Raw genomic sequence first — 16,965 nt, 5'->3', positions numbered from 1 at the left:
ATATGTAAGTACACAATTCTATCAGAAAAGGGTTAGGGTTAAGGTTAGTGTTAGGGTTAGGTTTAGGGTTACGGATATGGTTATATCATGCAAAAAGATTTACACATTAAGTACACTGTAACTATCCATAATAACATTGCAATTATGTATAAGTACACATGTATTTACTAAGTAATTACGATGTAAACACACAGCAACACACACTAATATAGTTTCACTGTCTTATGCAAATTTCCTGTTCAGGAGACCTGGTGAGTTAGCCACAACTTAAAATGAATAAACTGCAGTCACACTGCTGTACAACTGTCCACTTGCACCCATCACTGATGGCATTGATGCTACTGCAATACATTATAGTTCAGACAGACCCTTACTTTGAGAACCAACAGAAAGACACCAGCAGCAGAAAACGGTTTCACTGCACATTTTATAACTCAAATGCTGTTTTTTTCAAGTATGTGAGATTTCCGCACCAAACATAAAACTGAAACTCTCAATATCACAAGGGAGCATATGGCTCAATGACAACTGCAATGTCAGAGTTGAGAAATGCAGACAGACTGAAACAAACAGGCCATTTAGCACCTGCTATCTCTCCTTTGACAGCATCAAAACAATCTTAGATTATTAAAGAAACACAGCTTTAATATGTTACTGCACACTCCTGAAGAATATATAACATGGTTATGCCTTAGTTATGCAAATGATCAGATTCCACACCAGTATGCAAACTGACTGTATTAAGGAACTGGGAGTTTATTTTCAAGGGCAGGCGTGGCAAATAAGTCGTCTGTCTTTCTGTCTGTTTGTGCAGCTACTGTATCCATTTGCCATTAAAACATATTGCATTTCATAGTTATTTAAAGGATGCTGTTGAAGCTAGGTCAGTGTTCGAGATGACGAATCGCTCTGTAATTGATCAATATCAGCTTCTGTTTTACAAAAGTTGAGCAGGCAGCTACTGTATAGTTCTAAAACAAATCTGTGAGCAGTATGAAGAGCAACGAAGTTCAAAGCAGACAACACACACACAATCCTGGTCTCAGCATCAGCATTGGTCTTGATTACTTAAAACCAGCCAGAAAACTGAGCAGTCTACAAGTTCATCAGGAGTTAGTGATTTAATGGCATTCCTGACATGTATTCTGTAATATATAAAAGCTGCATGTTTTTGCCAACTTTTAATTACAATGGAAATGCCATGAAATCTGACTTTGATAAAGGATACGTTGTTTCGTCTTATGCATTCGGCTGACCGTGATTATCTATGGTAGGAGTTTCTACACTTTATTAAATGTAGATTAGAGATTCATCACTTGCTAATTCCATTTAGTTGTATGGGACTACAAAGTGCAGGTAGTCAACAAATATACAAGTCGAAAATTCACTGGAACATTTATTTAAAATAACTCAAATCAAATTCATTAGACCCTAGCTAAACCAAACTAGTTGGGACACAACACAGTTCATATTAGTGATTTGAATACTGATCACAGTCTGTACCAGACTCAAAATGCCTTGCATAGATTGTTTTATGTTTTTGATACTTACATTTAATCAAAAATCAACAGTAACCATTTGAATAAAACATACAGAGACAGCTGTAAACGTTGTACATGCACAATTCAGACTATCAGGGTTTGGATTAGCATGTGGTCTGTGATGATGCTATGTTATGACACTGTTAAATTGGCTGAACCCTTTCTGACAACCTGTATTTCCCCCAGATTAGCTTGAACAGACCTGAGCTGACAGGAGTACTCACTGCGAGTAGAGCATGCGGGATCGCACGATGAACTTGAAGACATACTCCAGTGCTTTGAGTGTGCGCAGGATATTCTCACACTGCTCACCGCGGCTTGACGTGTCCAGATAGTTCTTCAGCACCAGCATCAGCTTCCTGTGAATCACAGGGTGTGGGGATCATTCACTATATTATCCTCTCCAAGTTAGAATGCGACATTGTGTTCCTTCACTGCAGCAATCCTCACAACAGCTCAGCAGAACTGAAGGTCAGTGGGCATCCTCCGATCCCACAACCAACCCAACTGCCTCTTGACCCCCATGAGCTACACAGTGGATGCCGGCGAGCTACCAACCCCTTGGAAGACAAAGGTTAGCTCTGCAGTTGTCCGCTCAGAACGCCTGGCCAGTAGGGGGTGCTGAGGAGGAACTGCCCCTGTTGTTACTGAAGTTACAATAACTTAGAGTAGAGCATTGATGAACTTATTACAGGTCATCTGTACTGCACCTTGGTGCAATGAAATGAGAGGAGAGCAGTTTCCTTTGAATGGTCTTCTATTTCTTATAGTCTTGGTTATAAGGATAGTATGCACCAGAGAACACCCTGCCAACTGGTAGAATTTCCTCTCCTCTGCTGCCCCCTGTTGTCAGCAGTGAGAATCACAACAGTCTATAAGACACTTAGTATTCACTAACCAGCACAGCCCTATATTTACCCTGAATAATTGTGCGATCTGTCACATTATAAATACTGAAATGTACAGTACAATATACAGTAAATACAGTTTATTGCAAATAAAACTGGAGTTCAATTGTAATATGCTGTCCAGTTGTGCCCCATGCTGCCTGCAGATAGGAACACAGCCATGCCGGGAGACAGACAGACAGAAAGTAATCAGTCCTCACTTGTATGCCAGTGTAGCACTGAAGTGCTGCTTGATGTACGCCTCCAGGACAGTGTTGAAGTGCTGGAACTTCCTGTCAGCGATCAGCCCAACGATGTAGATCTGAGAGGGGCACAGCAAGCATCACTCATTCATTATGTATTCTCATACTGTGCAATTCCTACACTGTGTCGAGAGGTGTAATATCTGGTTTACAAGCAACTGCAGAAGGAAAGGACAAGACACCTCAGATGCATCAACTCAACAAATACAGATTGGAAAATGGCACGGGCTTTGCTTTATTAGTTTATCACTCCTTATTATTATTATTTTTATTATTATTATTATTATTATTATTATTATTATTATTGCATGTAGCTCTCACCAGGGCGTCGAATACCAGTATGTCATAGTCATCGGTCTGGGAGTGCTCCATCATGATGTTGAAAAGGGCATCCAGAGTGTCCTGAAGGAACTGGAGAGAGAGAGAGAGAGAGAGAGAGAGAGGGAGAGAGAGAGAGAGAGAGAGAGAGAGAGAGAGAGAGAGAGAGAGAGAGAGAGAGAGAGAGAGGTGCGCTCCTTAAATCAATCTCACACTGATTGCAGCTCAACACAATTGACTTTGGGCCATAAGCCCTACAACAGGGTGCCTTTGCTATGTTGGGCCAGTGAAAGGGGTTTGGATATGTGGAAGGGTTGCAATAATGACTCTTTATAATATGATAATGCTCTCAGTCTACTGGTTCAGTTATGTTAGCAGAGACACAGCTGCACAGGGACAGGGGGAGAGCTAACATGGCCACCTCCTCTTTGCTGGTGAGCATCAGTTTCTTGTTAGTTTTACAGTAGTTGTACTCAATTGAAAGCAAGGCAGTTAACAATCTAAAAGAGTACATTACCAATTGCGTCTTATTGGTGAAATGCTTCTTTAGGATGGGAAGAAAACAACAAATTATTTCATGTTAAATGATGTCGTTTAAATGTTCTATTGCTAAAGAAACCATTATCAATCTGTTTGTCAAAAAAGCCAGACAAATACAGAGATAGACATTGGGACTGTGTGTTCACAAAGCTACAAATACACAATTTTTAGTTAAACCATCTAAACCAAAAGAACTTGAGACAGACACATGGGCTTGTGTACCTTGACCACCTCTTCCCCATCAACCAACTTCAGTTGCTGCAGGTTATCTTTCAGCAGCTCAGGTCGTGTGCGCCACTTCAGCAACCCCAGCAGCCCCACTAAACAGAAAAAGAGCATCACAAAACTGACCGAGTGGAGCTCATGCAAGTGGACTACTCTGAGGACGCTTTTCATATCTCAAGCTGTGAAGGTGCAAAAAAGGGTACCATTCTGAGTGAGCTTGGTGGAGCACACGAGGGTGGAGATGGTGAAGATGTCTCTGGAGTTGAAGGACAAGCTGCCTGCACTGCTGCTGCTTCGGCTCAGGCCTGTCCCCTTGTGGTGATCAACCTGCTGCCGCGTGGAGGGCAGAGACAGATAGGAGGCGATGTCTTCCATCTTCTTACTGTCTCCCTGTAGGAGAGGCACACAGGGCTCAGGATACAAGCTTTAAAACCACTGGTTCAAGAGGTGCCTGCACAATGTTTTTTTCTTGGGTGTGGTGGGGCTTGGGAAACATGAGCTCTGGCACTTGCTACAGCACCTGTCAATATCTGTTGTTATTATCGATAAGGAATGGAGACCATCTTCCTTTAAAGGTAGAAGGCTGAGGGCATTTCAAGGGCATTTATAAAACAGCAAGATCTTTTTAACCTTGAAGATAACAAGATCGTGGCAGCCGTCTTTGAAAACAGTGCCGTCGTCTTTCATTAGCTTGATGAAGGCCATGGCGAAATTCTTCTCACTTTTGTCTTTAGCTGAGGAGTAAAAAATATAAAAAAAAACAGTAAACTTGAAACACATAAGGCTCAGTTTAATTTTGGGATCTTGGATAAAAAAAAATAAAACACAGGTCAGATAAATAAATAATGACTAAAATACTCCTTTATTCATCTATTTGAGGCACAGAAGTGCCTCTTTGCTGTTTTAATCATAAATGGAAAATACATTTCGAATTATGTACCACACAGGTGTTTGTGACTCATTTGATGGTCACAACATCAGCCAGAGAGCTGCTAACATCTTGGGTCATGTCTTACAAAAAGGAAATGAAGGGGTGTGGTTTAGATGGAGGTCTGACATCATCCCCCTGTCTAGAACCCATTTAAGGGCGTCATTTGATTTCAGCAGAGTGGCAAAATAAGGAAAAGTGCAGCAACTCATAAATCATATTTTAAAGCACAGAAACTGTATTTCAATAAACAGATGGCACGCCTGGATCAAATACTAATATTATTATGAAAATAAATCAGGTGCTTCTCACCGGACTGCAAATTAGATCCATACTCACACTCATGGGACGATCTGTGCCTGAACATAAAGCGCAAGTGTATCTGATGCATCTCCTCAATGGGTATCACCACCTAGTGGTTGGAGGAGCAAATGACCATTTTGTTGAATTCAGAGTTAAACAGATTTTATAGCATATATTAGTATCGATAATATTCAACTCAGTGGAGGAAAAAAATATTGGAAATCGTGTGTAGCACATGTAATTTAGTTGTTTAAAGGGTTGTCCCTCAGGTGACTGATTCATTTTCATGCAAATGTTATCCCGCACATGTTTTCTGTAATATATAAAAGCTGCATCTCCCCCTTGCAAGTCAGTTTGAGTCACAATTTGAATGTTTACAGATATGATTGACAGGGATGAGAGGTGGTGTTCGGTTGGTAAGTGCTTCTGTATACTTCTGTTTCATGAGACATAGGGCACTTCTGGAGAACATCACTGCCAAGCAATACCAGATTATTGAGAGAAGTATACCTCTAATCCAAATATGATGCACACTCGTGTGCATCTCTTACCTTGATAGTCTCCATCCAGCGTGGCTGCTTCACCTGGTAGTAAATGACAGACTTGTATTCGTTCACCGGTCGGTCTCCAGCACCGAGGCAGATGGCTTGCTGCATAGGACACAAAATGTGCTTTATTATAATGACCTGGAAACTATGATCCCATTGGGTCGTTCTCTATCCCCAGTGGAATCTCATTATTAGATGATAAAAGCAATAGCCCTATGCAAGCCACAGGCAACAAGAAAGACATATAAAAAATATAATGCTACAAACATTTCTACACCACCAGGGGGCAGGATAACACAAAAAAGTACTGAGTTAAAGTACCAGTAGCGAAAAATATGGTAATTATGAAAGATACATAATATTCGTATTAATTGGATATTGTTATAACAAATTCATCCTAATATTACTCTCCCCTCCGCAAAAGTTAAAAACTTTGAATGAATAAGTAATATCCTGTACCTAAAATAATTTAATGAGTGATTTTTTTAAAGTTCTCTTGCCACCACATACTAAACACAGTATAGAAAGTTAGTATGAAGCTCAGGTGGGGCCGTAATACCTGATGCACAGGAAGTGATTCAAAACTGTAGCCAGATTTTTTTTTTCTAAATCCTTGGCTAATACAAAATGACAATTATTTTAACTTGATTTAAACAATACAAGTTCAAAAAATGTAGTGCAAACCAAACTAGAACATTATTAACCCCCTTCCTAACCCAGGCCCGCTTTCAGGCTCACTCACCGGGACCACTTTTCCCTCCTCATCGCAGACGCACATGATGACCTCCACGTTCTTCTGGCTGGTCTTGTTGTACTTGTCGAAGTCTCCGCTCTGCAGGTTGATGTAGATGTCATTCCTGACGTCCCCTGGCATGATGATCTCAGGGAAGCCCAGTTTGCGTGCCACCACCGTAGTGCGGTCCACCAGGTGAGGGTAGTCCTTGCGGATCTGCACTATGTCACCCACCAACGGCTTCATGGTGACCCACAGGCCTGCGAGAGATAAGAGAGGCAGCTGTCCCAGTGACCACAGAGGAGGGTGAAAGGGATTCTACAGAGAGACTATCTTCTCCCAAATGCCAATGAAGATCATTCCAGGATTGCAGGGAGGTGTAGGGGATCTTATAGAAGTGTAAGACAGTCAGAGAAGGTCTGATAGAAAGGCATCCAGGTATGAACCTGTGATGCAATGAGCGAGTGAGACTTGTGAGGAACTGAGTGAGCCATACCTTGACCCCCACTGTCTCCTCGAGATGCAGTCACCTTGTTGAGCAGTGAGTGGAGAAAGTCATTTTCATTAACAACCCTGCATGAGAGAGAGAGAGAGAGAGAGAGAGAGAGAGAGAGAGAGAGAGAGAGGTTAAAGTAAGTAGGATTTGACAACGCCAAATCAATGCATTTTATTATGCCCTTTTTTTTAGTTTATACATTTGTTAATACTTATTTATTAACTATTAACACAAAATGAACATTTGTAAATGTGTTAGTAAGTGTGTTGTTACCGTCAATAAGCTTAAAAGGTGCCCCTTAAAAATAAAGCGTGACAAGTTGTTGTATGCATATCAACGTTCAACTGTTGTTAGAAGCCAACAATAGTCTATTCATGAATATCAGACTGCAACACTTAAAGCATTGTGATTTATATGCCATATCACTTGAGTCATATTTCAAGGATGTTTTTTTTTTTTTTTTTTTATAAAATATGTTTTTATTTTCTTGAGAATATAAATCATAATGAAACCACCAACAGTCTACAACAACAACAACGTGTTTGATGAAAAAAAAAATCTTTGAAGACCTACGGATGAAAGGGAATGAAGTACTGCTTTTCCTCATCGCTTTCCACCTTCCCCTTGATAATGTCACTGATGTCCATCACTACAAGAAAGCGGTTCAGAGAGAAACAGGCTGAGTGAAGATTCATCCCTCCCTGTGGCTGGCCATTGAGAGGGGGTCCACCTCCACTAGCAGTTTCTATAGCCTACAGTAGGCTTTAATCCCAGCAGGAGAACTATGGGAGTGGCTATGTTGCAACTGTTTTTCTGGAAGCATTTCTGCCATTTCTCAAACCAAACGCCATCCTCTTTTCATTGGGGGAATTAATATTTCTGGTTTGTGACAGGCCATTGTGTGCAGCCATTGCATCCACTACATTTAGCCATGACATTGCATGTTTGATTGATTTATATACAGTAGGTGTGTTTGTACTATTCAGTTTTTTATATGTGTTTTACATACTGTAATTTGGGAGGACTCATACTCTACCTGCCACTCCGAATGGCCTCCTCAATCCCATGGTGCACTTCTTCAGGTTAGTATCCTTCAGTTCCATCCTGCCCACCCTCACAATCTGGCAGATAAGGTAGATCTTCTCACGATTCAGGTCTTTATTCCCCAGATCCTGAGAAGAATCAGTTCTGGTTAGTGTATCTGATTCACATAACAAGCTTTTACTTTCACAATCTGTACTGGAGTGACATTGTGGGCCTCATTTTCAAACAGATGACATTTTTTGGAAGGACATAAAAAATAAATTACAGTAGAAAACTATCAAGAACCATATTGATGTTTAATTAGTGTCCAGTTAAAATTGATTTATACTTCTCAGAAAATGTTCAAATGTAATTGAGTCCGTTCTTTCTTTTGAAATAACTAAAATACAGTCAACTGTGGTTTAATGGCATTGTTTTAAAGGGAAAGACCCAAAGCCACACACACAATGTTTAACCCCACAGTAAGTATGGTCAAATGTGACAAACAACATTACCATAATATTTATAAAGCATTGGTAAATTACAACAACTTGCTCTATATAATGTCTAATACATTGTACATTTTTGCTGTAAAATGCCCAACTATTGGAACTACTGAAAAACATGGAACATTATGCAACCATGCTGTCCGCATTAAGTTTGAGCTCCTTTTTATCAACTTAAAACTCAATTTAGAAGGTGACTTTCAATGCTGAAACAGTAATTACAGCTGCAGTGGTCACAGTGACTGACCATGGCCTTGTGAAGTTTAGAGCAGTACAGCTACAGAGTCAGTACACGGTCTGCATTACGATAGCTGTGTTTGTATGTGTTGGGGTTGATATGGCCCCTTGGTGGTCACTCACTGTGAAGACGACCTTCAGATTGTTGAGCATATCGATCTCTTTGGGGAATCCTCGGCTGCCCCAGCGCACCAGGTAGTTCTCACTGCAAAGAAGGAAACACAGGTATCAGACGGTGTGGGATTCTCATGGTAAACTGTAGTGATCTCCATCCGGAATCTATAAGGACATGTGCACTGCTTGCTGTACACTCTGTTTACACTTATTGATTGTGCCAGCTTCACAAAGAAACTCACACTTCCATTTAGAAACTGAGTAATTCAAATCTGCATTGCTAAAACATAGCTCTCCGTTTAGTAAGCAATACAGACTGCACTAAAATAAACTGTTCAGGTTACAACAAAGCAAATAACAAGCACTGGATGTATTTAGTGGCTGACATCTCAGAGTTTAGAATAATTTTCTAACGAATGGCTCAGCGTTTAGTAGTTGCTTACTCTGCACCTGTTCAGAACACAATGTTGGAAGGTAGTTCTTTGCTCTCTGATCACTACCTGATAATGGCCTGCTTGTGAGGGTCATATAGGGACATAAAAAGCTCAGCATCCTCGCCGATCCGACATACAAAGTTCCTGAGGAAGACGTAAAGGCTGTGAGTGGGGGAGGACTGGATCCTGGCTGAGATACCGGAGTGGTCTGTCTGCACATTTGACTGCATGGGAGAGAGAGAAGGAGAAAAACTGCTGCTAAGCAACTTTCACTCATAAAGGTAGGACGGGAGGACTGGATTAGTTTGTTTGGGCAATGCTTTATTTTAAGGGGCATATCTATTTTTAGACCGTGAAATGCCGTGAAATAACCCATTTTTTTACCATGAAAAAAATACAGCACGAATAATGACGTGTCATTATTGTACTTGTATATGAAAGGATGTATACTTGACACATTAGACCTGTAGGATTGTGTAAGACTTTCGAAGCATTGTTTTCACATGCTCTCAACATTAAGTTAAACTTAGTCTTAAAGAAAACAAAAATGTTTGACTGTTACATTTCTAGATAAGAATGCTTCAGTGTGAGAATTGCTTCAGTGTGGTTGACTGTGGTTACAGGTGTAAGTTCCACCCATAGCTGCCTGACTGTGACTGGGTATCTATGGAAACTAGAATTAAACAAGTTACAGATATGTATCCAAACTGCCAGGCATTAAACTGACCCCCTCATTCAACTGAAATCATGTGACAATGTGACCTTTCAACTGCTGGCCCCACCTACTTTACTTTACTTACATCTGCAGAGAGAAGGTGGAGTCAGCATGTGAAAAGGTTTCATTGTCACGTATGTTACATGGAAAGAGCTATTCTGTTCTATGTCTGGCAGTTGGAATTGTCTAAGCAAGCTCACAGCCTAGTAAAGTCTAGTTAAGATAAATAAAAGGAAAAATGATATCATATGGAACTGTAAAAAATTTATTAAAATTGCATTTAAAGCAACATATTCTTCATCAAAGTTTATTTTGAATGCATGTATTTTAAAGCACTGGTACCTTGACAGTACTATAGTGCGCTACATACCATCTCCTCCTTAATTCGTTCAGAGATTTTAATTGTTGCCTCCTCGTGAGCTCGGAACAGGCTGATCACGCTGGTGTCTTCTGGATCTAGAATGTTCCCATTCTCGTCTCGAACCACCAGGTCCAGCTCTAGAATGCTGCAGAGAACAAGCAGGTTGATAGTGTAGGCTGATAGCTTGAGACTGTTTCTTACAAACTCCGATTAGCACTGATCTTGGAATGGCTATGATTTACTGTCACAATATCAATCTCTCTTGCTGTCCTCCTTCAATGAAACAGATTGAGAGGCAGGGCCACCTACTTGTTCCCATAGTCGATCTTGGAGGTGACCTTTTGCTTGAGCTCCTTGTACTCATCCTTGGGCAACGTCCCCGACAGCAGCTGGGAGCGCCACTCCATCAGTTCCCACATCATGCGCTGCACCTGCCGCCACTTGTCCTGCTTGTTGGTCTGCAGAGGTGAGAGTCACAATAACTTTCAAACTGTGATGCAGCCTGCCGTGAGAGACAGCCCTAATCAAGTGGCACAGGTTGACAGTGAATCCATGAAAGCAAGATTCATTGTGGCGTAAGTTGGACCAGCAAAGAGGGGCATACGTTAAACAGATTTATTTTTGCTCCCTTGGGCCTGTTTTCTCCAATACATGTGGTTAATGTATCATCAGCTACAAATGCCACCCCAGAATATAGTCCATTTGAGTAGGAATGATCTTTATGTTTTAGCTCAGATGTTATGAGTGTTTCAAGTGATGGATGATTCCTATAATTCAAAATGTTTCGTATAATTATGATGGCTGCTTGGCTCCAGGGTCATGCATGGCATTTCGGGACGGTGGTTCACTAAGGACAGATGAAAAACATAAAATAAAAATGTGTTCTATCAGGATTGCAAGATAAATGATCTCAGGAACCCTATATATCAAACCAGTATGTCAAGATCACAAGATTTATCTTTTGCTTTTGCACGTCCTCTATGAAGTCCTCTTTCATTGCTTAATAAATAGAATGCATTGGAATGTATTGGAATAATAAAAATGTAATTCTGCCAACATTTTCTGTCCTATGAAGAAATAATAAGAAACAATAAGATCAGAACATAGGCTACTACTCTTAAAAAAAAGCTCTTACCACATACAGGTGTTTCCATATGCTGCCCCATTCCCTGAGGGTAGTTGTCACCTCCTTAACCAGGGGCATCTCTGCCGAGGTCACACACTCCTGCTCCCTGCAGGTAGGGAGGGCACATTGCATTTTAAAGCAAAGCAATACAACCCGAGGCAATAAAATACAACACACACAGTGATGGTTTAAAATATGCTACAATTTCTACATTATTGCCTTGTGTCATTCCTGTGCTCATCTTGCGGTCGGCTCCTAAACATTCCTGTCATGGCCATATTTGGCTCAATTCCAGGTGACGGCTTTTTGCATTTGCATTCTCAGGGGCAGTACTATGGTAAAACTTATTTTTACACAGCGTGTATTACCATATATAATATATGGATAAGCACTATAATTGAGTCCTAGCCCATATCAAAAATAAAGTCATAACTACAGAGAATTCTTTCCTTACCCTTTCATCTCAACAATCACCTCCTTCACGTGGACAAAGGCAGCTGGAAACACACCCTGAGCGACAAGAAGGGGAATTCACAAACACACAGCCATCCCCATTAGAGCAGTATGCACTCCACTGTTACTCTACACAATGGGGACAATAATGCACGCCCTGGGAGGCAGTTAATGACTCTCAAAGGCTTATACAAAGATATACTGAGGCTGGAGATAGACAGATAACTCACAATAACAGTCCAGTGTGCAATTTGTGTGATTTTCATGGGGAAAGAAAATCTTTATATCTTTGAGAGCCATCAGATCTTTTTTTTCCCACAAAAGCCCCCAGTAACAGCTGTCATAAAGGAAATTATCTTTACGACTGTACTCCCCAAGCTATAAACAGCTGGAAAAAGGGCACTCTTTTTCTGAGACTCACTCAAAAGAACTTGAATTGAAATGGGTTACACACAGCACAAGCAAACCTCTCTCTCTCGAGCCAAGGGTTCTATTTTAAAACAAGAGGTACTCATGAACATTGACCAATAAGAACCAAGGAAAACACACACATGACTCATCGTATCTAACCAAAACAAGCCACCTGTACAAAACAGCCAAGTGAAAAATAAGGAATTATGATGAAGAGGGGCCATCAATCAGAAACCCAGACTTGGCTGCTTTTGGAAACTTATTCAGCTTTTTAAATTGTGTGTTTTTTATTTATGTATTTCTTAGCAGACACCCTTATCCAGGGCGACTTACAATTGTTACAATATATCACATTATTTTTTACATACAATTACCCATTTATATAGTTGGCTTTTTACTGGAGAAATCTAGGTAAAGTACCTTGCTCAAGGGTACAGCAGCAGTGTCCTCCACCTGGGATTGAACCCACGACCCTCTAGTCAAGAGTCCAAAGCCCTAACCACTACTCCACACTGCTGCCCTTTAGGGCTGACACGCTTTGAAACCTGGGCCTGTATTTTCCAAATTGGGCAACTAGCAGGCGAATTGCACACTCCATAGCAGATATAGGAAGGTGGCAAATTTGCCCGCAGTGAAAAATTGTAGATATTACACATCTACATATTTTGATTATAATAGTATTTGTTGTTTCATCTATTTTCTGTGACACTGCCAGTGAAAATAAAGTCGTAAAACATCACTTTAAAAATTACCTCACGTGATTTGTTTTTTGTCAAGTACCCTTTGAACCAACCTAAAACCAAAAGAGAAAAAAATAATACCATTAAGATTTTCACAATGCTTTCAAATAAAATAGTTTATTTCAGGCAGTGTTTGATTGGAGGCTGCATTTAAATAATCAGGATGCTCCATTGCATTCTCACACAAACCCCACACTGAATGATGTATATAGAAACTAGGTTAAATTGTCATAATTAGGCTATTGCAAAAACAACTCATGGAATATTAGATCAGCACTCTTTGCAGTATATATAGGCAGCGACTGAGGGTCAAACCCAGGTCCCAGGTTAATGTGTTGACTGCAATGCCAGAAATTAAGCAAAGCGGTGGTTCTGGCAGAGAACACATTTTAACTTTAGATCAAATCATGTAAATATGAAGCATATCTTAGGTGATTCTAATACCAGATCAAATTGTCAGTCAAATAGCTAGTATCTTATTTGTCCTTCGATATCCTGCCCCCCTGCTCATGGCTTCCCCACACTCAGCCTTTCCACTTTATCTGCAAGTTCATTTATGGGCAGGGGTACCCTGGAAGGCAAGGCCAAAGGCTGACGAATGTTGTGTAAAATATCTATGTTGTAGTAGTGTTGTCTAGTCGAAGCTTTATTAAATAACATATCACATGAGTTTCTGACTGAAGCCAGGTTCACTTTTTGCACGTGTTGAACTCACCCTCACAGGTCTCCTGGATGTGGACGGTGTCCCCAATCTGAAGGGACAGATGTATTTCCCCTGTCCCATTGAAATTGTAAGTTGCTGAAATAACATGTAAATGGAATATGTCACTCAAAGCCTCAAATGATTTCAAGTACACATTATCCTTTTCAAAATACCAATAAAAGGCCACATGCTTTTCTTACCAGTGTTCATTGGCTTTACTAATGTATTGTTACAGCACACAGAATTCCACTAGTGTGTAATCATAATGAGATAGACAAAGACATGCAGTAAAGGATTTCTGTCTGCATGGTTGCACCGCTTGATCTCAGAGCTATATTAGTTTACAAAGATCATTTGGAGCCTTGCCAAGCGAGCTATCAGGACTAAGTATAGAAAGTTGATCCTTTTCCAAGTCATCTGCTTTTGCAAAGACAAAAATGGAACGCTGCTAGAAAATGCTGTACACTTCTGCAACACATTGAGCATCACAGTTTCTGTATAAAGGAATGATGGTATACAAACATTACTGCAGTGGTGTTAAGTGTGGGATTGGGTGGTTCAAAGACCCCACTGTAAATTGGATCAACCGTGATCCCAAACAATATGACGTATATACTGTAGGTATTAAAATACATTTACAAATGCAGTTTCTTTTATAATGCCCTATTAATACATGAAATATAAAGTACTTATTTATTATTAATACGTTACACAAATATATTTGTGCAGTGCAAAGCTAATTTTCCATGTGTGCAGATTTATAAAGTATATCTTGTGGGAGTGGGGTCTGGGTAGATCCCACAGTTTATACATCCCTGTCACACCACTGGTACTCAGTATGTATGTCCGTCTGAGTTTCTGTGTCAAAGATGGACTTCCTCTGTGACATCCTGCGAGTTGTGGCGCTTTCTGCGTTTCTACAAATCTAGTAATTTTGTACAAATTGGTTCCTACATAGACTAGCTCTCATTTTGCAAACCCAAGCTCAGCATGAGGGAAATGAGACTACAGCTCTGCAGGCACAATGTGTGTGTGTGTATATATATATATATATATATATATATATATATATATATATATATATATATATATATATATATATATATATATACACGTGAGAAGACATGTGCTGGTGGTTAATTAGGGCGGGTATTGGTTTTGTGTACACTATTAAAATATGTGTCTACATTGGTCCTTAATACCACTGCTGAATCCCTTAACCCTGTCTTTGTCTCATACAAGCCATCATTATAAAACATGCAATGGAGGGATGCTGCAAGAGACTTTTCAGATCTTGTTGTATTGTTTGTTTATGGAGATACTAAATCATCTTTAGCATTTTTCAAAAAGGAAAAAATGTACGGAATATAACTTACCAAACCAAGAATAAAAAAAAAAATGCAGACATTTAATTTAGTGGCTTGTAAGCCTTAATGTTTCCTTAATTGTTCTTATACCGATTTGCAGAAAAAGGCTTTTAATTAAGTTTGGAGTACATACATACATAAATACATACAAAAATTCACAGCATGTAAATAACCTACATAGGTACTGTTTGTGAATTCCCTCACCTCCTCACCCCAGCACAGGGCCTGGGCCACACAAACAGCCCAACCTGTATACATTCTGTATCCTCACCAAATTAGAATTTTTACTGCTTGTCAATGTGAAACCCTCCCACTACTGTTATATGAATTTGAAAGTGTGAAGTCCATCCTCTCCCTCCCAACAAAGCAGCACAGAATTACACTGTCCTGACCCGAATGAGACAACAAAATAACAATATTTTTGTATCGAAGATTTTTAGTCAACATTGAGCCAGCAAGCACCTGCCCACATCCTGTGCAGAGGAAGCCTCACAGAGAACTGTAGTACTTCCTCAACATGAAATAAGAATAATTTACTGATACAGGGAGAAGTTGGTGGTAACTGCATAATGTCTAGCTACAGAAGGTGCCATTATCCTTACCCACTCCATATTTCTGCTCCTTTGACCTGCTCCATGGTGCCATCTTTTAACCCTTGCAGTGCCAGGGCCCTCTCTCTAGCACTATTTCTCTCTTTCTCTTGGTGCGACAGGTTTCCGTTCTGTTTCTGAATGTCTCACTTCTGCGTTTCAGAGAAATCACTCCTCCCCCCTCCTTCCTTCCCTTTCTCTGAGTCGCAGCAGTCAGCATCTGTGTTTGTGTGTATCAGCAATAATATATATGACACCGGTTCAACAACTTTAAACTCATTGATTTTATCAATCATAAAATCTGAACAAAAGTTTTAAAAAAATACCATAAAACGTTCCAGAGGCGCTGTATATTTTGTGTTTTAAAATCAGAAAGAATGGAATTTGTTATTCTTGTGTTCACAGTATGCAGTGGCAAGTGTAACAGGGTGGAGGCTGGGCGTGAACATGTGACCCTGCGCACTGCAAGCGAGCGTCTAAACCAGAGTGTCAGCCTCATTTGCACCTCTGTTTTTAAGAGCTTTTAACCGCATCTCATCTCACCGATGGGACTGGACAAAATCTGTATCACACAACACTGCCCGTTACACATGTTTATACATGCCTGTAAGTTTGATTGATTAGAGTCATAGAATAGGGATCTGGGAGTCAGAATGAAGCGCTGTATGGTTCAATGACTCAACCCTCCTAACAGACAACTATTTCAGCAATTGCCCTTTTCAGTGTTAAATCATTTCCACAAAGCTGCTTTAGTCTTACTAAAAACTCACTTTCCTGTGTGTGTGTGTGTGTGTGTGTGTGTGTGTTAGTGTGTGTGTGTGTGTGCGTGTGCGTGGGAGGGGCGGGGGGCTCGGGGGTGTATGTTTCTTACACAGGAGCTTTGAGTTTCATTTTAGGGTTTTTATTTGAATAGATTTGGTAGTTGGGGAACATGTTGTCTTTGTGTAGATTGTGTAAGTTCAGTTTTCTAGCATTTGTTAATAGGAGTTCCTGTCTTTGTGTTGCTAAAGTTACTGGGGTTTCCCCTTGCTGACAAATACAGAACACAGTAGAAGGTCTTACAGGTTTTACTAAACAGAGAGTCTATACAATACGAACAATCTCAATTAGGGAATAGAAACATTTCAATTATCAGTATAACCCCTATTTCCAATTTGTACAATATTTTGCTAGTCTAAAATGTATATTAACTGACAGTGTTTTTTTTTTTCTTTTTATATATTTAGTTTAACTCCTAATATTTACACAGCAAACACGTTGTCAGATTTAAGATCTCCACAAGAGGGCGCTATCTACATTCTCACACAGCTTGAGGAGGAGGCTGCACTATCCTGTGTGTTTCAAAGTGGGCTCACCTTCTGGCAAACCAGTGCAATAAAAGAGCAGAAAATCAGCAGCAGCTT

General features: G+C 40.1%; 1 protein-coding gene across 2 annotated transcripts in view; it reads right to left on the bottom strand.

Moving 5' to 3' along the window:
• LOC117413226 (dedicator of cytokinesis protein 2-like) overlaps positions 1-15,712 on the bottom strand; it is an 83,814-nt gene extending 68,102 nt beyond the window's left edge. Inside the window, exons 1-21 of one of the 2 annotated variants that reach the window (XM_058996831.1) lie at positions 15,575-15,712; positions 13,618-13,701; positions 12,915-12,955; positions 11,753-11,808; positions 11,308-11,404; positions 10,482-10,630; positions 10,182-10,317; positions 9,163-9,320; positions 8,672-8,753; positions 7,819-7,954; positions 7,356-7,431; positions 6,783-6,859; positions 6,296-6,546; positions 5,557-5,655; positions 5,042-5,114; positions 4,405-4,508; positions 3,978-4,164; positions 3,772-3,869; positions 3,013-3,102; positions 2,650-2,750; positions 1,766-1,900 (exon numbers count right to left, since the gene is read on the bottom strand). In XM_058996831.1, coding sequence (XP_058852814.1) covers positions 1,766-1,900; positions 2,650-2,750; positions 3,013-3,102; positions 3,772-3,869; positions 3,978-4,164; positions 4,405-4,508; positions 5,042-5,114; positions 5,557-5,655; positions 6,296-6,546; positions 6,783-6,859; positions 7,356-7,431; positions 7,819-7,954; positions 8,672-8,753; positions 9,163-9,320; positions 10,182-10,317; positions 10,482-10,630; positions 11,308-11,404; positions 11,753-11,808; positions 12,915-12,955; positions 13,618-13,701; positions 15,575-15,617 — 2,273 coding nt within the window. In that variant the 5' untranslated portion in view covers positions 15,618-15,712. The remainder of the gene's footprint in view (positions 1-1,765; positions 1,901-2,649; positions 2,751-3,012; positions 3,103-3,771; positions 3,870-3,977; positions 4,165-4,404; positions 4,509-5,041; positions 5,115-5,556; positions 5,656-6,295; positions 6,547-6,782; positions 6,860-7,355; positions 7,432-7,818; positions 7,955-8,671; positions 8,754-9,162; positions 9,321-10,181; positions 10,318-10,481; positions 10,631-11,307; positions 11,405-11,752; positions 11,809-12,914; positions 12,956-13,617; positions 13,702-15,574) is intronic. The other variant, XM_058996832.1, reaches the window with a different exon arrangement.
• Positions 15,713-16,965: the final 1,253 nt, after the last annotated feature.

This window comes from Acipenser ruthenus, chromosome 23 (genome assembly GCF_902713425.1).
Source record: "Acipenser ruthenus chromosome 23, fAciRut3.2 maternal haplotype, whole genome shotgun sequence".
Taxonomy (NCBI): domain Eukaryota; kingdom Metazoa; phylum Chordata; class Actinopteri; order Acipenseriformes; family Acipenseridae; genus Acipenser; species Acipenser ruthenus.
Note: the sequence above shows the minus strand (reverse complement) of the source record. Positions and strands in the feature narration are given on the sequence as shown.